The sequence below is a fragment of the Gavia stellata genome, chromosome 7 (assembly GCF_030936135.1).
Source record: "Gavia stellata isolate bGavSte3 chromosome 7, bGavSte3.hap2, whole genome shotgun sequence".
Lineage (NCBI taxonomy): Eukaryota > Metazoa > Chordata > Aves > Gaviiformes > Gaviidae > Gavia > Gavia stellata.
In genome coordinates, this window is record NC_082600.1 from 10,844,035 (window position 1) to 10,864,590 (window position 20,556).

Sequence of the window (20,556 nt, forward strand, 5' to 3'; positions counted from 1 at the left end):
CACATGCACAAGGTTTGAGGAATCGCACAACAGGCCTAGTCTTTTTAAGGGATTAAGAGGCAATATGCAAAACAGCATGACAAGAATCCATGACACGGGTTTCCTTCTCCCACACCCATGCGACAAATCTTTCATGCCCTCAATTTGGTTTCTGGGTCGCTCTGGCACTTCTCCCAGCCCCAGCCTCAGCAGCGGGGCACGTGGCGGAGCTCAGCATAGGGACTAGACCCTGCTCTATCCTCCCACCCCATTCAGGCACTCCTAACCCCCCCGCAGAGCCCAGCTCATGCAGGGAGCGCATCGATGTCGTCTTGCCTTGCTCCATCACCACTTTCTGCACAGCATGGAAGTGCCTCCCAGGTGGGTCTGCAGGGCCAGGCGCCACAGGGCAACATCCCATCCTACTGCTGGGAACAGCAGAACTCTCCTTCATTTCACAGGACCCAAGATTTCACCCAAATATTGTTTGCTGTTTGCTGTTCTAGGGAGAGGGTGCTTTCTATGGGAGATGGAAGTACTGCAGAAGTGACTTCAGCATTATTGGTTCTACCACAGCCAAGAGACAAACGCTTTCTGCTATTTACCCCTCAAACTCCAGTCAATCTTTACTGTATTGCCCTCAATGCATTACTGAAGTTGTTCACTCACATCTGCTGCTTGCCAAAAAGCAAGTCAATTTAGCTTGGTGATACAACAGAAAGCCGTTTGAGTCATATACATCCCTGGCTATCGGTGTCCAGACAGACACCGCATCCATCCACGCATACATTAGTAAAGACTTAAAAATAGACCATCGATTCCTCTAGACCTGAAATAACACGTCTGATCCCAGGAAAGCAAAAGACCTGACAAAGACAACCTCAGCCGAGGGGGTGCAATGCAGGTGGTTGTATCTTCAAGTGGTGGTGGCCGGGTCCTCCTGCTTTCCTGAATCCTGCGGCTGGGAGGGGGCACTGGAGATGCTCCGGCAGCACTGGCGCTGCCGCCTCGGCTGGGCTTAGGTGCTAACGAACGGCAGATCAATTATTCATCAGCTAAAAGGCAGACTTCTATTACAACAGATGTTTCTCCGAATGTTTGACACTGCCCATTAACTCACCCTTTAATTTTAATTGCTTAACTAATGGCTATGTTCAAGGTTAAATGAGTTTAAATCTTCATTCTTCTCTTGTGCCGCTTAATATAAAGATAGCATCCAACTTAATGGGAAAAAGGGAGGGAGAAGGAACCAAACCAAGTATCATGTTTGACGGGATACAAACAAGTGGCCAGTTAATCCCCGTGCGCCTGCCCGGGGGTAGGCACAACACTCGGACCTGAGCGGAGAGGCGATGGAAGGATCCCTCTGGCTCAAGGTGGCTGTGGGGCTGCAAAGCCGGGCTGGACCTGGGACCGCAGTCAGGAAGGAGGCAGCGTGGGGCGAGCATCCTTCCTGAAGTCAACACAGAGAGGAAGCGCCCGCTCAGGGAGGTAGGAAGCTTTTGTTTCAAACACACTGTTTAGGTAGCCTCCAAACCGAGAACTTGACTTATGTAATACGTTTGTAAGTCACGGGGCAGTGTTGGCCCAGCACGGTGCTCCTATGCTTCCTCCTATAAATATTTAAAGCCCACCTGAAGAGCGGAGTCTGCTGGCCAAGCAGGGAAAGACCTCCTGAGGAAGAGGAGAGCTTCACCTCCCTGGCTGGGGCAGCAGGGAGAGATTCATCTCTCAGAGGATACAACCCTGAAGAAATGCTGGGCTGCAGGGCAGGGGACATGGTCCCTGCCTTGCTGCTGCCATTGCATCCTTCTGGCTGATTTCTCCACTCATTTTGTATCAGGCAGGACTACACAGCTGGTGCTCGGCATCTTAGTGAGATCACAAACACACAAATTTCTGCAGCATGTGTAGCTATAGTCTTGCTATATGCCAAGCCAGTAAATATCATGGATTTTAGCTCTACAACTTGGTACCCCCCAGGAACAAGCAACGTAGGTGCTGCTAATGCCACAGAAAGAAGTGTGCCCCTGTCTCCTCACTTCTCCCCACCACAGGCACTAGGATGTCCCCACAGCAGTACCCACCTTCACTGCCAGGATCAGCCCCCTCAAGTCACACTAGAAGAAAACATAAGGATGCATCCTTGAGAGGCCACATCACCAGGCAGGAGGCTTTTCCTCAGCCCAGGCAGGCTCAAAGACACCCTTTGGCATCGCATCTGTTGACGTAACACAAGAATACATTGCACCATTTTTCTAGCAGGGCCCATGGATTTAGTTTGGATAGTTCAGATCTGCCCCCAAAAAATAAAATACCAGTACCAGTGGGAATAACAGGAGAGGCAGGACCAGACCCAGCCCTCCCCAGCCCAGGGAGCAGCAGCACCACAGCATCCCCATCCCAGGAGAGGGACTTGACACACACGGTCAAGGAAAATACTTTTTATTCTCTGCTTCTTACCACACTAAGGATGTGAGGGAAGGAAAGAGGAAGCAGGCAGAAGAATAAGCATTTTTTTTCAACATAGAGGAGAAAAGGAAGCACGTCTCCTTCCTATCTGGCTTGCTTTCCTTCCTTTTGTCCCTCTTTCAAGAGGTGAAGGAGCAGAAATTAATGCACACCATTCTCCAGGTTGTTCTCGCCCTTCAGGATATGTTGGTCCCGATACTTCTTGTCTGTTTTGTGAACAATTTGGAGACTGCAAGGTGAGCAGACTCCATGCTAGGGCTTACAGGAGGCTAGGGTCTGATCTCTGCTTTGCTGACGTAGATGTAGCTCAGTTCAGCCATTGCAGCCAAACCAGGCTCTAACACCACGTTCCTACCAGGATTTTGTGAAAACCATTTGGTTACACCACTCGCTCAGATTCAGGAAACCTAGTCCTCACTTTCTGCCCTGGAAACATTCAAGGTCAGGTTGAACAGGGCTCTGAGCAACCTAATCTAGTTGAAGCTGTCCCTGCTCATTGCAGGAGGGTTGGACTGGATGACCTTTAAAGGTCCCTTCCAACCCAAACCATTCTATGATTCTATTACTTACCAAGGAGGTTATAACCACTGGCTTCACTGCCATCATGCATCAGCCACCACTATGATCGTGACCTAGAGCATGCCCAGGCCTGGGTATCCATGTGGGAAGGGGGAAAAATGTTAAAGGACATCAGCCTGTCCCCTGTTGCCACAACCAGCATTACACCACAGCTGTGAAGATCAGGGCTGGTCAGTTAAACATCCCTCCTGGTCCCAGGGACAGCTTAGCACAAGAAGAAAGACTCCCTCCTCCCTGCCAGAGTCCCCTCCAACCCAAAATGGTACCAAGGAGATTCAGCTGTAAACTTGTGACCTTCCACTTTTGCATGCAGCAGGAATGCTTCCCAGCCCTCCTTCCCAGCTAAGCAATTATAAAGTGGAACAAGCCTCTTTAGTTTCTAAACTGAAAAGAAGTTCTCAGGTTTTTTTAAGGTTGGTTTTTTTTTTTTTCTTCCCCCCAAGCAGGCTCACGAGGACATCCACTCATTTGATTTTGGCTTCAGCTCAGCAGTGTTCAGTAGTGACAACCATCAATCCTGCCAGACAGCCGATGGCACAGACTGCTAGGAGTGGGCGATCTCAATTTTTTGCAGCTACACTGCAATTTGCGTGGCGGTTCAACGCTAGCTGGCAGGCAGCCAGGCGTTCAACATCCTCCTCCCACCCAGAAAGGTGTCTCTGCAGAGCAAGGTGCCGGGGCTGCACGACGGCTGCCAAGACCACGGCGTGAACTGTGCCAGTCCTGCAAATAGACGCCGGATCGCAGAGCTGTTAATCCTACACATTTCGGTGTCGCAAAGTTCACCGGTGAGATTTTATTCCCCACCCACCAAGTTCAGCCTGAGTGGTATTAGTTTTAATTTTATGGATGGTTCAGTGCAGACCCATTTTTGGCAGAAAAGGGGAAGGTTGCACCAAGTACCAGCAATGTCGAGGTCCAGCTACCGGCTCGCCTCTGCCTTTTGGCGAATATCGGATTTCTGAGTGCAGAAGTGAGGATTTCATTCTTTGTTCTTGAACTCATTCTTTCCATCCCAGGGGCCAGTGGAATGTAATCTCTCCAGATGCCAGCACCTCTTAGGAAATTGTAATATAGCAGCTATGCACTGTAAGTGGCTTATTCATACATGGAGAAAAGAATAGTAATATCCTTGGGGGACGGTTTTGAAACTGCGCGCGGTGACACAATCCCGCGGACAGGCAGGATTTACTTCAGCTGAGGATCTGTCCCCAAACACACTCGTTTTCAAAAGGAGCGGCAGAGCTGGTGTTTCATATTTTACTCTTGGTTTGTTTAAAGTCTTTTCTTGCTGTTTAAAACCACCAGTGCTTCCTTCCTGGGGAGGGAGGCAATGCTTTTAGGGTTACTGTAAATAATCAGAGCCAGAACAATCGGCTGAGTAAATTATCCTGTCTGCTGACACTAACAGACTCCACCAAGCTACTAGGAACCTGATAAGTAGCAAGAGGGAAAAAAAAGCTATTATAATAAAATAAAGATTTGCCAAAAGTCCCTCTTTGAAGCAAAGCAAAAGAAATGCCTTCTGGAGGGCAATTCCAAGGAGCATTCTCAAAGCTCTCATTGACCAACTCTGAATTAAGAGGTTTGTCGAGAAGAAAAAGCATGCAGGAGAACAAGGGAACCCGAAGAACCAACTGACAGATTACCACGCGACAAAGCTAAAAGGGAACTCCAAACCCTGCCAGCGCGGCTGCCCGCAGAGCCTGCCAAGAGCCAGATGCTGCCACGGGGATAGTATCCTCCAGGGCTGGGGAACCAGGCGCTTCTCAGCCTACCGAGCTGAGGACAAGGGGATGGAGGGGCAGCTGTGCACCCCAGACCCATCAGGTCTGTAAGAAAAAGCCCAGAGACAGGCATAGGCAGACCTCTCTAGAAAAAAAAAAAAGAAGAAAAAAAACCCCCAAGATATCTGCTTCTTACCCAGAAACTCCTTTGGGGGAAAAAAAAGAAAAAGCTAAAAAAAAAAATTTGGAGTCCTTCTCGGTAGTGTCTTTCCTCCTTATGCAAAGCAAACCTCCACTCGCAGCAGGGGGATAGCAAACAGGTCAGGCAGGGGAAGAAATGACGCATAAGCAAGGGAATAACCAAAGCGCTTTGCAGAATTAGGAACCAAACCACTTACTCAGGAGCTCAGCGCTCACCCCTCTCCAAGCAGACTTTTATTAGTAACCAGCTCCGACGGCTCTGAAGCAGGATTATGCTGAGGAAAGGGCAAGTTAACACAGACACATCGGCATTCACATTACCCTTGAATGAAGTAGCATAAACACAAAATATTTGTTTCGCTGCTACTGTGCAACATCTGTTCCCGATGACTTACTCATTCTCCGCTCTCCCTCCCTCAGGGTTTCAAAGTACACAAGGAAGAGGGAGAGGCTCACAGGTAGCCGACGCCGCTGTGCCCGCTTGGAAGTTGTGCAACATTAGAGCCCATTCAACAGCCTTTACGCAGGCAAAAGTCTGCACAGCTGCACTGGAGTTTGCCCCACCAGGGCAGAGCTTCGCAGGGTACGGCAAACGAACCAAAATATAATGCTTTCTATAGAAACTGCATTATATTTTCTGCAATTCGGTACCTCCACACGTGAAAATCTATGGGGATGGCAAATCTGAAGACTTTTACCTGAAAGGCTGCAAATCTAACAGTTTCCTTAGCAGATTTAAAAAAAAAAATACTTTAAAAAAAAAAATCGTATTTTAAACTCATATTTTAAAACCCACTGAATCAGCCAGCTCTGGCTGCAGTGCCGAAAGCCCGCGATGCAGTAAGAGCTCTCTCTACATCTATTTTTCTTCCACAGAACCCTTTAACACCACGCAGTTGTAAAAGCTAAGGGAGTTTGTGCCAGGTCACGACGTGGAGACAGGCTCTCCCAGGGAAACTCCCGGCACTGACATTTTAGCAGCAAGGCTTTTAGATATGTCAACTTGAGAGGAGAATTAAAAGACCCAGATATCATGACTGTGCATGAGATCATCCTGGGGGACAAATTCGGGTTTTGTAGTTACATTCCCGATACCTCCCTGCACTCCCCTGTGCTCCATCAACTGCACACAGCCACATCACATACCCTGAAGACTCAGTAAATGGAGAAAAACACACACAAAAAGGCACATTTTGAAAAATCATCTGCCAAGATAAATCGCGTATGCTTCCTTGTTCTGAAAACAGTTGACATTTTTTGTTGGGTTTGAAACAAATGAAACAAAAAGCCAGAACTTCTGATTTGAAGGTGAATAATAAAGCACTGCAAGAACTTGCCAGTATGCTACTGGAGGCACAGTGAAACACCGCAAGAAAGTCACTGTGCTCATACCATACTTCAGAGCAGCATTCAGCGAGTTTTGGCATCTTTTGATGTTTGCAAATACTGTAGAACAAAGTGTTGTCTGATCTTTTAAATTCTAGTTTTACAAGCAGCAAGGCTTAAAAAAAACCCTGAGCCCAATAAAACAGGTGGCTTTTGTTGTTGAAAGTCTCGGGTGACTTTTTAGCCTAATTTTAGAGGTAACAAGAGTTTCTGATTCTGTTGATGGCGAGCAGTTAAACGCAGCGCTCAGGAAGTACCGCAGTTCCTCTGCCGCACTGGAACTCGGTGCTACTGGGAGCCAGAGCACCTCGGACCCGTTAGCACTAGCAAGAAGCAGCAGCAGCAGCGATATTACCATCATTTTAGGGTAAGGCCATGCCCAGAGCCCTGTGCTTTACTCCAAAAAACAATCGCCCCTTTTGTGTTCAAGTCTACAACCCCCAGATTGCTCCCTCCCCAAAACTGTCCTCATCCGCTGGGTGCGGAGTCTGGCTCTCACCTTCGCTGCCTCCTTGGACAAGACTTGCCCTTGCAGGCGGGGATGGCGAACCACCTGCAGACACTGCTGGCTGCGCCCTAGGCAATGAGGCACCCAGGAAGGTTGAGAACAGCATATTCGAGTCCCAAAAGGCTGTGAAAGGCCTGAAGCTCTGCCCGCATCCCTCCCAGGCAAGCGCTGCCACCCCTGGGTTATTGCACTGAATGGCATCACTGACTCCAGCTCCTTTCCTTCCCCAGCTTTGAGACAGTCCAGACAAGACAACATCAGGTGCTTGAGGCTGTACCACCTCTGGATATGTGGAGCTGAACAGAATTCAGTGCTCCTGTTTCATGCCATTGAAACTAGGACTGGGTGGCAGCTGAGCAGCTCAGCAGAGCTTCCCTCAGACCTGTTCCCCAGCTAGAGCAAAACTCAACCCCCTGGGTAAACTTGAGCTTAAGCCAGCTTTCCACGCTTCCTCAGAGGCATGGAACTGAAAGTTTGTCTCCCAGGTGTAGGAGAAGCACCAGGAGAAAAAGCCCTGCCCAGACCAGGAGACGATGGTGAGCAGGCATTAATCCCGCTTCACCCTTCCATCAGCCTGGAGCAGAGCAGAGCTATGGATACCTGCAGCGCCAGGTCTCACGAACTAGGTGTTTCCTGGCAGCCTCCCAGCAGCACCGGACCCTTTCCCCTCCAGCAGTGAGTTTTTCCACCATACTCTCAACATACATCAGCTGAAGCACTCAGATCTTACAGGGCAGAATGCAGGAAGGACCGTCACGTTCACTACCTCATTCACTTACCAACACCATCACACCCTACGCTGTCTTACACTGCTCCGGCTCCAGTCTAATGGGTCTCACAATAACCCCTGGTGTAGCCTGGCCCCTGTCTCCCTTTTCCTAGCATGATGTGTCTGGACACCCTCCTCCTGATTTAATGCAAGAAAAAATAGTATTATTAGTAAGAGGCTAATTGGGTTATTTCTGAAGTCAGAACCAGAGGCTACAAGAAAGGAAAGGGAACCACGTTTGGGTTTTTTTCCCCCTAAAAATTTCAATAGTGTTCATTAAAAAGAGAACAAAAGCCTAAAACAAGCCACAGGAGAACACAGCCTACGTTTGGCCAAACAGATGTAGGTCCCTAAAAGTTTCCTGAAGAACAAACATAGCACTGAGGTCTTAACCTTGCACATTTTACAGAAGGCACTTCTGCATGCATTGACCCAACGGCCCATTTCTCATGCTGCCCACAGCACGACAGCAGCTTATACCCTGGGGCCTCCTGTATCTTACTGGCCATGAAATAAAACACCCAGGGGGCTTTAGAATAAGCTCATTCTGCAGCTTGGCTGCTTTGCCCAAGACTCTGCATCCAGGTCTAGTTTATAAATTGGGTCAATTCCCCATGTAAGCCCATTTCTACAGCTCAGTCATCACACTGTGGTAGAGCCTCCTTCCTTATCCACCTGGAAAGGCAAAGGCATCAGAGCATATGACCTGGGCTAGAAATGACGGGGAGAAAAAAGCTTTCCAGGCTAAGGGACAGGTGGGCACCACGACAGATTGCCTGAGGAGGTTCCCACAAGCAGGTTAGACACATATTTGCCAGGTAAAACTAACGGCAAGTTGGCCCTGCCCAGGAGCAGAAGGACAGGTCAAATGCCCAGACAAGGTCCCTTCCCGTCCTCTTCCAAGGACTGTGTATGCTCTCTGACGGCAGCAGGGTGAAACGTTTGCTTACAAAACATTTCAGAAACAAAACTTATGTGTAAGAGCATTGCTAAGGAAATAATTAAAAGGAAACCAGCTTCTTCTGACAGCTGATTAGACATCAGAAGAGTTGAAATCCTAGTCGTTACAATGACTCCTGGTCTACCAAAACTAAGATATTTTATCTAATTTACAAAGTAAGGGAGAGAGAAGCTTCTGCTCCTCCAAATGTCACTGGCCCTCCCTAAAATAAAGATAGCTTCTGGTACATGAGAAGTGTCGCAACCCATTCCTGGTCCTTGTTCAGTGCTCACTGCCATAACCTATTGCACAGATGTGATGGATTTTTGAACACAAGATCTATTATGTTTCCTGCCAGAGGCTCAAACATGTACAGGCTTTCAAAACACCTTGCCAGGTAGTTACCTTTTATACTGACTCAGTATTTGCCGGCAGTCGCTGCCAAGCATTAGCTTCCCCAATAGGTTGGGAAGTCAGCACTGCTAATGAAATTCTCTGTATTCTCTGAAAGATCATCCTCCCCCAATCCCAGAGCAAAATTCGAGCGATTCTCACACTTGAGGACCTACCCCAAGGCAAATGAGTGGAATTTGTGATACCCAAGGCAGAATTGGCATCACCCTTTCTGCCCCACTCTTGCACCCAGCCAGTCCCACGTTGCATTTGTTCTGCAAAATCCTGCGGGACTGGAGCTGCCTTACTGCCCCGCAGGGGAATTCAGCCCCGTATTTCCCCCACCTTGGAGACCGTGTATTTATACACTCGTGCTTTCGATTCCAAACTCCCTCAGTATGACCTTGGGAACGAAGATGGCACTGTCTTGTTCCCGTCTTGTGCCAGCCAGGAAGCTCAGCGCCTGCCAAGCACCGGCCAGACACTGCAGAACACCGCAAAGTGCAAGGCAGGTTCTTCCCTTCCACAGCCGAAGCCAAAGCAGCCATTTGATAATTAACCACCCGTATTGAGCCAGACAAGCCACGACAATGAAGGTGAAGATCGTTGTGCTCCCCCACACAACCTGCGCCCCGCAGGGTGGCCAGGAGGAGGTTAGGGGCTGACCCCAGACCTCGCTCGCAGACACGGTGGCAGATGTGCCGGGCTTCCCCACGGTCTCCCCCTTGCCTGGCAGATGCTGGCCTCTCTGGGAAAGCGCTAAATGGATTCTGCTGAATCACTGCAGCAGATGGTTCGTAACACCACCTGGATAGCACAGAAAAAAAGAGAGAGAGAAGGAAGGTTGGGGAATAGAGAGTACCTAGTGTGTGGGCAAAGTTATCCCCAGGGAGAAATAACCTGTGGGTAAGGTTGTCATTTGAACTTTTGTTTCCCCAAATTCCTATGTTATTAAGACTGATAACAACACTTTCCTGGCAATTCTGTCCCGAGGTCTACAATCTATAGTGCTTCAAAACCCCTTGGGATGCCGGAACCCCCCCTCTGCCACTGGAAAACGCTGGCAGCGCTGCCCGGCGCAGGCTGCTTTGGCTGGTGGCAGCACCAGCCTTCATCCCTGCCCGTGCCAGGCTCCTCGTGCTGGGGTAGGGCACATACAAGGCTGATGCACATACAAGGCCCAAGAATATTAACAGGAGTTTTCAGGGTTTGGGGGTTTTTTTGTTGGTTTTTTGTGGGTTTTTTTTTTTTTTTAAAGCCAGGCTGGCAAGTACTTTTCTTTTCTGCGACAGATCATTCTGAAAGGGCAGAGGAGCCAGCTGTGTACAGAAGCGTGCAGCTGTACGCGAGGGAACAACAAACAGGAAACAGGTAACAATAACCAACGTGTTTGCTCGCTCTCCTCCCGTTAAACAGCATGAGCAATTTTTTTTTTCTTTTTTTTAATTGGGATGAAAAGAGCTAGTCAGGAAGAGAGCGGAGGGCTACGGCACATACACAGAGGGTGCACACTTGGAAAGCGCTCGACATTCTTCTGCAACAGCTCATCCCCACGTATGAAAAATAAGAAAACAGGATCCCTCGGTCCAGTCGTTATGAAAGACACCTCGCTGCACAAAGTTGCTCAATCTGCGGCATTTCCAGCCAGGTCCTCCCCGGCACAAAACATCAAGTCATTTGAGACAAAATGTTCTCCGGGCAGGTCGGTTGCAGCCCTGTTCACAATTCCTCCTCCTCCCAGGACAAGGTGTTTTCACACACCAACTGCACCGTAGGCTCGACTCCATTTCACTTGAGCCCAGCTTTGTCCTACATAAGCTGTTTTTGCTGGGTCACACCTGCCATTGATTCCCTCAGATAACAGCTGCTGTTTCATGTTCTGCTACATGCGTTCCTCAGCAAAACGGCACAGAAAGATACTCGCTGGCAAGCAAAGCTCAGGGTGGCACGATCCAACCCTAAGCACCAGTAGAAGCTGGATGGTGATGGTACTACCAACAAGCTGGGCAATACAGAGATCCCCCTACTCCTTCACTCCAACTACTTCTTATGGGGGACCTCCCTCGTTAACAGGCTTGGAGGCTTGTTTCACCTGCAAGAATCTAATTTAAGCAATAAAGATGGTCCATCCACGCACTGCTTCCCACAATGTAGTATCCAACAGCACCAGGGACCTCACCTGGTGACATCCGCATGGGCCAGCATGAACTCTCCTTGTGCTTGGGAGGCACTCGGTCCAAACCCGCACTCCACCACCCAAGCTAGGAAAAAGCCATTCCTCCACGGTCTCCAGCTGCACAGTGGCATTCGGTGACACATGGCCAGATGCACCTGGACATCCACAGCCACCCCTATGCATACCAAGGCCAGACTATCTCCAGAAGGCACTTAACACTTCAAAAGAAAAGCTAAAAATAAATAAAAACGTTTCACAACGCTCACCCCAAGGAGAACCGGGCGTTGCAAGGGTGGCAGGAACCCAAGCTGCTGGCACTGGTAGCACTGACCTTTGCCAACCTAAGGAGCCCATTACGTGCTTTAATCCTGGAAGATGAGAGCCCTTGCAGCCCTCGGGGAAGGCAGCAGATGCTCCCGGGGGTCACTCCCCTTCCCCTAGGGAAAGGCAGGATCGCTCCCAGCGTACCTGTGAGCTGGCAGGCAGGGAACCCTGCCTAGAGAGATCCCATTCTTACTTGGAACCTACACACCCCACCCCCTTTCCAGCATCCGCTTAGTGGCCTGGTTTCTTCTCAAAGCTTTTTATATTTCACATTCCTAAGATTTAATTATGTTATCAGAACAACAGGCATCAGGATTTGGAGTGCCAGAATTCACATTAGCAATTGCTATCAACAAAGAAAATGGGCACAGCATGCCCATGCCAGAGTAGATGTGGGCTGCTCTCCTCAATCTACTCATGGTTATTTATAGCCTGTTTGCAAGCCATGCACCTCCCAGGTTTAGCTTCAAGCTTGCTTCTTTCTGAGAGCCCTCTCCCTCAAAGAAAAACCTCTTGCCTCCCCCTTCCCTAGCACAGCACCCAGATCCGGACACATTAATTTTTTTGGGGGGGGATAAAACACTTTTGAATCTTCTTCCATATATCCACAACAGCAGAAAAGAGTGAAAACAGAGAGTGCCACAAATGAGCAGCTGCAAGGACACCCCCAAAAGTAGAAATAAAAAAAAAAAAAAATAAAAAAAATGTATAGTTTCTAACACTTCACCACACCAGAGCAGGACCACCGTGCATCTCCAGCAGCTTTCCACGCTCCCGCAGATGTGGATGGAGGCGCAAGGTCCACGAGGCAGGACGCACGCTTGAACACAAGAAATACCTATTTTGAGATGACTGCAAAGAAGCGGCTGGCTACATGGTAGCAGGATGGGAGAGAGCTGTGCCTCCACACTAGCATTAACTGTAATTTGCCCATCCCTCAACCAGCAACATTTTGAGGCAGTCTGATTCTGCCAGGATCCTTCGCGTCCACATAATTAAGAAATACAAGATGCAGTGTACATAGTACAGGTGCAAACCCACCCATCAGCTTATTTTCCTCCCCTGAGCAGCAGCTGGCACAGGCAGCTCGCGTCTTCTCCCTCCTAATCCCAGCTCCCACTAAAGTCAATGCAAGTTTTAAGGCAGACATTAGTGGGAGTTGGGTCAGACCTCAGCTCTCCCAAGCCTGGGAGAGTTTCGGTGCTTAAAAGAACCCCTTCACGCATGTTAGCCAACACGGCTTCGGTCAGCCCAATGGTGTTGGGGTGCCGGTGGGCACGGGCGCCTTTGCCGGGCTGTCCTCGCACGTCGCGTCGCTTCTGCGTTCACAGCCTTGTCACCCGGTCCCCAGCACCCGCCGGCAGCTGTAGAGCAGCATCGCTCGGGCAGGCTGATCCAAAGCTCACTCAGGGCATCGGAGGGAGAGTTGAGCCTGTTTAAACCTCCCTGATACTCTGGTTAAAATGCAGAAGTGGTGCTGGTTTTAGTGCTGCTCAGTGACTAAAGAAATGCTCAGTCAGGCTCTGACTGAGATAGGGCAGCTCCTCACATGCCTAAAATTCCACATGGCCCTGAAAAAGAAAGAAGCATTAGAGTATATAATAATAATTTTTTAAAAAACAGCACAACCTCCTGTAAAATATTAATAATAAATATAAAATAATAGTTAATAACAATAAAGAATAATAAAAACCCAAACACCACACCCCTTCCGCTAAAGAGGGGAGGAGGAGGAGGCTCAAGCTTACAACTCTAGCACGTTTTATTTTGTGTAAATTTATAAAGACAACAATCCTAGTCACGATTGTCACATTGTACAGCACATACCAATACAGTTGCAAACAGAACTCCACGCAAAACTAAGCGCTAACAGTAGCTTGAATCACTCTTCCTGCGATTGTCATATCTAGACTAACAGTATTACACTAACACTGAAGAAAAAATAGTTCACTATAAAACAGTGATAGAACGTTTTTATAAAATATATTCCATTCCAATAGCTTTTCTACATACTGTATACTATAAAACTCTCCCACAAAAATTAGTGTCTTTAAATATACATATTTAATCTGAACTGCACCAAGATTAAAAACAATTAAAAATATCAATTATTTTTTTTATTTTTACATTAACTTCACAGTATTTGTTTGTAGTAGAAGACAAATCCAGTGTTTAAAATGCGGAGCAGGACTGTCCCCTACAGAGACAGCACCCGCCCCACAGTGAAATAGTTTATGAAGAGACAAGCGTAAGTGTGCAATGTTTTTAGTACTTCTCTGTAGAGCCATGAACCATTTTGAAAACATGCTCCGAGCTATTGCAACTTAAAAATAAGAGAGACACACAGAGATAGCCAAAAAAAGTCACCTTAAGAACAAAAATAAGTGCAAACATTTTACTTTAGAAATTCAAGCTATGAGGAGTGGGAACACAAATACCAGACTATGAGAACAGAGTGTTCATGATGTAGTCAAGAATGAGAAAGTATTTTTTTCTTTTTTTCTTTTTTTAAAAACTTTTGCCCCATATTCACTGCAGTACAGAGCATGCTCATAGCATCAGTTTAATGAATTATTTCTATACTAAGATCAGACACAAACTTATTTCAACTTTTCCCTGCTCCATACTCTAATGATGTTCTTATGGCACATCCTATTTTATGATCTTCTTAAAAAAAAAACCACAAACAAAAAAACCAAAAAAACAAACAGTAATTGAAGACTGAAATGCAAAAAAGTGTCACAAGAATGCAAAATTAAGATTACCAGCTTCAGTAATGCTGACTCTACATTAAACTCTTTACATGTTGTTCAACATGCAAAACCCATTGTTATAAAATTTAAAGTGAAGTGTAAATTAACTAGTTTTGAAATAGATTAACAGTAATAATTCCACTTCAAAAAAAAAATCTAATAAATACTATATCAAGTATCTTCAGGAGAAAAAAATAACTTAATTTTAGTAGAAAGAAAAATAACTTAATTTTAGTAATTTTGTTCAGTGCTATTTCCAATCACAGCAAAAAGGAAAAAAAAAAAAGGCAGAAAAAACTGATTAAGTAGAATAAGACCACAGTACCAAAGCCACTTATGTTCAAGATACAGTACTCTCCCACAACTTTCGTATGTAACAGGTTCAGCAAAAATATTTTACAGTCGAGAAATTAGACTGAAAACAAACAAAAAACCAAACTATAAATAGAAGCAAAATTTCACATTACATGTACATTCATAGTTTAAGAGATGAATAATAAGAGGAGGCTGTAACAAGTAGATCCTGATTTTTCTTTAAAAGAGGAAGTACTTATTTAAATAATACGGCATTGATTATTTTTTTTTTTACGTAGGTAGTGCTCAGTTTTTGGACCAGAGGGGGAAGGCATTGGGAAATTTTTCCTTCGTAAGATGAAATACAGTATTTTAAGCACAACTTTTTAAAATAATTTAACTCAGTGCTTCAAACTCCTTTTAAAATAAACGCTTAAGTTTCACAAAACAACTCCAGGAGTGTCAGGAAAGCTGGTGAAGCAACGCTAACGCAGCAGAACAACATTCAAAACCCTCAGATATTATTATATTTCAGTCCCGTCTACAGGTACCTTGAATGGGTAATTTGACTGGAAGGGGGTATTTACCGACATGCACAGACCAAAGGATGCTCTATTAGGCAAGTAATTGAGTTATTTGGAGTAAAACTGGTTATAGTTACAGGCAGCCTCAGTTTACAAACAAACTAAAAAAAAACACCTAAAAAGACCCCAAAAATCTCCCCTGGAAAGGTGGAACATGGGGGAAAAAATTTGGGCCAGGTCTTCCCTCCAGCGGTTTATCTTCATACTGCCCCTTCGAAACACCGGCGATTGCACAGAATTTGGCCCAGAGGGAATCACCAACTTCATAAAAAACAAAATTAAATTCTGAGCTGCTGATTTTAGCGTAGCAGCAAACTTTTCGGACAAGATAGCAGGGCATCTCCCAACACCCCTGGTACGAGTTACCTTGAACTAAGACACCCCACGAGCCACTTTAGGGCTGCTGCCCTCCCCAAGGGGGACAGGATCAGCCCCCGGGTATCGATATGGGAATGAAATTATTCACGTATCGTATGATTTTTCCTGTGTCCTAGTGCGCATCCTTCAGTAATTCAGGAGTGAATACGCTGCAGACAGAAGGAGTTTTTCCGTCCACGTTTTATGCTCAAAAGCAGCTTTTCAGTAGGTCAGCCCACAGACGAGGATGGGCGGGAAGGGAAAATTTAAGTCAAGTCCCGAGGCAAAATCTTCTCGTTCAGATTTTAGGACCAACTGCAGAACCACTCTAATATAATAAAGAGAATAAAAAAAATGACCAGTACCAAAGATGCAGCCAGGAATCCTCAACCCCCTTTACAACTGGGGCCAATTTAAGGTCCCGTCTAGCTCTATAAAATAAGAGTACGGCCGCTTACTCTGCGATATGCAGACAAGTTTCTCTACACTGAAATGTATTTAAAACATAGTTCATCTCTTCGGATGTTTCTATGCAACACGCAGAGAGCATTAGGGGAGCTTAATGGAATCCAAATTTTTCTCTGGAATTTGCTGATAATCTTTTTTTGAAACTAAAAAACCAAAACGAAACAAAAAAACCCCTGACCACGAAGCAAGTACTTCCAGCATGAAAACAGATGCTAAATCATTGCAGAATTACTTAGATCATTTCACATTAATAATGTAACGTGGGTGCGCAAGAGAAGACCTAAAGGACAGGGCTGGGAAAGGAGGGCGGCAGGGGAAGAGGGGAGATGGAGAGGTGGCAGGATTGCATTAAAAGGCCTCTGGAGTGTATACCTCTGCATCTTTTAAAGATCATATACCTGAAGTGAATATCACCAAAATAAAATAAGGGGGGGGGGGGGGGGGGGATAATCAAAATTCAGATGCTGCCTTTTTTTCCTGTTTTGTTTTAAAAGGGCAGGGGGAAAAAAAATTTAAAAAAATAAAAATCACGCATCTCAAACAACCAAGGACTTTACAAGGCCACAATGAAATTTGCGGATATGTCTGTACAAATCCCCAGACTGCGTGAACCGTCTCTCGCACCACTTGCACCCGTGGGGTTTCTCCCGGGTGTGCACCACCGCGTGGCGGCTGAGGTTGTGGGAATACTGGAAGCTCTTTCCGCACTGGCCGCAGGTGTAGGGCTTCTCCCCCGAGTGAGTCCTCTCGTGCCTCTTTAACGTGTACATGCAAGAAAAAGTCTTTCCGCAGAGGGTACAAGTGGGGACGGACCCGTCGGGGGACAGGCGGGTCCGGGAGCCATCCTTGTCACGGAAGTGAGAGCTCAGGTGCAGCTGAAGGATGTGCGGGCTCGGGAACACCTTGCTACAGAGGGGGCAAATGCAGATATGCCCCGGAGGCACGAGGACGCCCGAGGAGGAGATGTCCGACGCATCCATATCATCCTCGCTCTCGTCTCGCTCTTGATCTATGTCCTCCTCTCGGGCATGAGAGCTGCCATTCCCCGCGAACATGTGTCCTAACCCTGTCACTAGGCTTTTGGCTGAATTCCCAAAATGCTGACTCTCCGGACTCCTGGCTTCGCCGTCCTCCTGATCTGACAGCAAGTCTTGTTCATCTTTAACAAGTGGCTCGGTACCCTGCTGCTGGCTGTCGGAAGCCAGCTGTCCAAAGACATAGGAGGGGTGTAAGGAATCTCTCCCCGGCATGGGCTTGAAAGACAAATCCAGCGCGCAGTCCACATCACTCGAAGCCAGGGGATGGTTAACAGACCTTTGGGACAAAGGTCCTGTGGAACTATTGACATTAGCCTTTGTTTTTCCAGCTGCTGCGGTGCACGGTTCTGCCTCTGTCGGCACAGAGCTGACACTTATATGATCAGAGGACCAGGCAGGGTGACTGCTGACCTTTTCTTTGCCTGCTGCTCTCTCGTATTCTGCAACGCTGAATTTTTGTTTGTTTCCTGGGTCAAACTCGTGGACCAGGGGCACTCCGGCGTCTAGAAAATGCTCCGCTTTCTCCAAACTAGCCGCCTCATCATTAATCTTCTCTTCTGAACATAATTCTTTATCTTTCAACTTGCCCTTGCAGACTTTCACAATGTCATACATGTGAAGGTAGCTAGCCGCAGCCAGCACATCTTCGACCGGGAGACTGTTGAATTCCAGCTTTCCCTCGTACATGAATTCGAGCAGCAGGCTGAAGGCAGGGGCTGTGACAATGTCACTGTTCAGATGCACAATATCCCTTTTGTCTAACTGGTCCCTGTAGAAAAGATGGAAGTACATACTGCAAGAGGCAAGAACGGCTCTGTGAGCTCTGAATTGAGCTTCTCCAACTAAAACAGTACAGTCACACAGGAAGCCCTGGTGACGCTGCTGACTCAGACACTGCAGCAACTGGCGGCTATGGTCTGGAAACTCCATTCTTCCTTCATAACCTGTTCAAAACAGGAAAAACTTGAATGCTACTGTAAACTAAAGCCTTCTAGCAGCTGTAACAAACAGATCGGCTTTTTGGTAACACAAGCCAAAGAAACAGCCTTGGAGATAACGTTTACTGTTAATTGTCTGTAATAGTTTTATTAAGGGGGGGGGAGGGAGAAAAAAACCCAACACAACATGCTTCTCATCCTTTCGCACCTGCTCCGAACAGGAAAAACTTGATTGTAAGTAAACAAAAGCTAGTAAAGCAGCAGCCCCTCCAACCTTTGTTTCTCCCACTAAGCACTTTAATAAAATTAAGAGGAGGAAAGCGCACACGCACACACAAAAGCACGAACTCCCAGGCTGTCTTCCCAGCAACGCTAACTCGGGGCATCTTTTAATGAAGCATATTACCCACGTCACGCACATACAGACACGCACATTTAAACTTTATCCTCAGTCGTTATGCACCGAATCACAACAAAACAGTGGCGGCCGGCGCTGGGGAAGCGGCGTTTTTGCAGGGCGGGGAGGGCGGGCGGGGGGGAGCGCCCCCGGCCCCCGCATGCGGAAAGGGCGCGGGGAGGGGGGGAATAAAGGGAAAAAGTTTCCCTTGAAGTTATTAAAAGCCAAGGAGGAAAATAAGCGGCGTAAGGACAGCGAGAGGGCAGGGCTGAGGCTGCAGCCGGCTACCTGCCGCGGCCGGGCGCTTACCTTCCCGCGGGGCGCGGCGGAGCCGGCCGCAGGCGCGGAGCCGGGCGGGCAGGAGGGAGCGCGGGCGCGGGTGCGTGCGCGAGTGCGAGCGAGGCGCGGCGGGAGGGAGGGAGGGAGAGAGGCAGGCGGGAGGGAGGGAGGGAGGGAAGGAGGAGTGCTCGGTTTGCTAATTACACCGCAAGCTGGAGAGTCAGCTGCTCTGACTTCACTGCGATGGAAATGCTACCTCCAGCTGTGCGCCTTTTAATGCCATATGTTACTCCAAATCTCGCTACCAGCCAACCACAGCTTGCTGCCTTTTAAAGTTCCAGCAGCCCCATTTATAGCCCGCGATTAAATCCCACAAACTTGCCCCGAGCCCGCCCCCCCTACATACTCTCCCCCCCGCCACCCCCCGGACCCCACCTCCCGCCGCAAAGTTGCTCCCCGCAGCCCGCCACGGTGACCTTCGCCGGCGCCCGGCTCCGCGCAGCGCGGTGGGGGGCAGCGCCGCGGAGCCGCTTTTCGGAGCCCCCCCCCTCCCCCCGTTGCAGCCGCGCTCCCCAACTTTGCAGGGAGGACTTTCCCCTTGCGGGGGGGTGGGTCTCGCCCTCCCGGCCGGCTCACCGCGTACTTACCGGCGTGCGACGGCGGGGCTCGGCGTCCGCATGTGCGCGGCGGTGCGCGGCGCTCCGCGGGTGCGGCGCGGGGCCGGCGGCGCGGCGGTGTTGTGGAGCAGGTTGTTAGCCGGCCGCTCTCGCGATACTTTCCCTCCGAGCCGCGGGTGTGTGTGTGTGCGTGTGTGTGTGTCCCCGTCTGGTGCACACAATAGCCCCCGCCGCCCCGGCCAGCCCCGCCGGCGGCGGCCGGTGTGCGCTGCCGGCTGCGCCCTCCTCCCCCTCTCCTCCTCCTCCCTTTCCTCCTCCTCCTCCTCCCCTCCCGGCCGCTGCATTGGCAGCGCGGCCGTCCCGCTCCCAACTCCGCTGCGCCGCCGCGGAGAGGGCGCGCCCGGCCGCTGCAGCCCGACGTGCCGCGGAGGGCGCGGGGTGGGCTGCCCGGCGGAGAGCAGAGCCGCCTCCGCGCCGGCGGAGGGCCGGGGTGGGGGGGTGTGGGTGGAGCGCGGCAGCGGGAGTTGCGCGGAGCCTGCCCCGCGGCGGGGATGGGGCGAGAGGCGACGCGCTCCCCCGGATTTATCTTTAGTTGCGCGTCAGCTGATAAATACCAGATGCCTACGGATTTTTCAAGATGACCTTTTCGATAGTTGATTTGAAATTTAAATTTTAATTAGCTGTAATCCCATCAAAAGTGAGCGCCTTCCGAGGGACAGCGCGTGGAAGCGCGGGGCCGGCGGGCGGGGCCGGGGCCCGGCCGCGGTTCCCACCGCAGCGCCCGGGGTCAGACCCGGCCGCCGCCGCCGAACTCGGGCTGCCGGAGCCCCGGGTGCCTCCCTCGCCCCGCTGGAAGCCGGAACGGGGCCGGGGGGGTGGGAATGTCGCTGCTGCGGGTTGTCCCGGGAGCCTCCGGGCCGCAACAGCGCCGGGAGGGACGGCAGAGGTGGCCGCAGACACGAGGCGATGGATTGGGTCCAGGTTGATGTTCGGGGGGTTTGCTGCCCTTGAGGAGAAAAAGGGATGAGTTTGGGCGTGCTGTTAGGTGTGGGTGGGTGGAGGGGGGAGCGGAGCGCTGGGGTCACTTCAGAGCTCCCCTGCCAACACCCAGCGTGGTGCCAGTCTGAGTCTCTAGCCCGTGCTTTAGCCGCCGAGTAAAGCAGGGAAACTCCTTTCTCTTCCTTCCCCTAGGTTGCCTTGTCTAGGTTATAATATCCACAGGATAGCGACTTTTTTTTTTTAATGTATGTCTTTTCCAATGCACAACGATAGCATTAGCGCCTTAAAACACGAGGTTTAATGATGGGTATATTTGTTACTAATTTAATCCCATTCTTTGATATTTTGTCCTTAAGCTCTTTGTCACAGAAGTCAGGGT

At 49.1% G+C, this 20,556-nt stretch overlaps 1 protein-coding gene across 1 annotated transcript; it reads right to left on the reverse strand.

The window, feature by feature from the left end:
- Positions 1-16,403: 16,403 nt before the first annotated feature.
- ZBTB42 (zinc finger and BTB domain containing 42) lies at positions 16,404-19,225 on the reverse strand. The gene is made up of 2 exons (XM_059819805.1): positions 19,209-19,225; positions 16,404-17,891 (listed from the first exon to the last, which is right to left on the reverse strand). Exon 2 carries the CDS (start codon positions 17,875-17,877, stop codon positions 16,447-16,449), a length of 1,431 nt encoding a protein of 476 aa, XP_059675788.1. The 5' UTR covers positions 17,878-17,891; positions 19,209-19,225; the 3' UTR covers positions 16,404-16,446.
- Between the last annotated feature and the right edge of the window lie 1,331 nt (positions 19,226-20,556).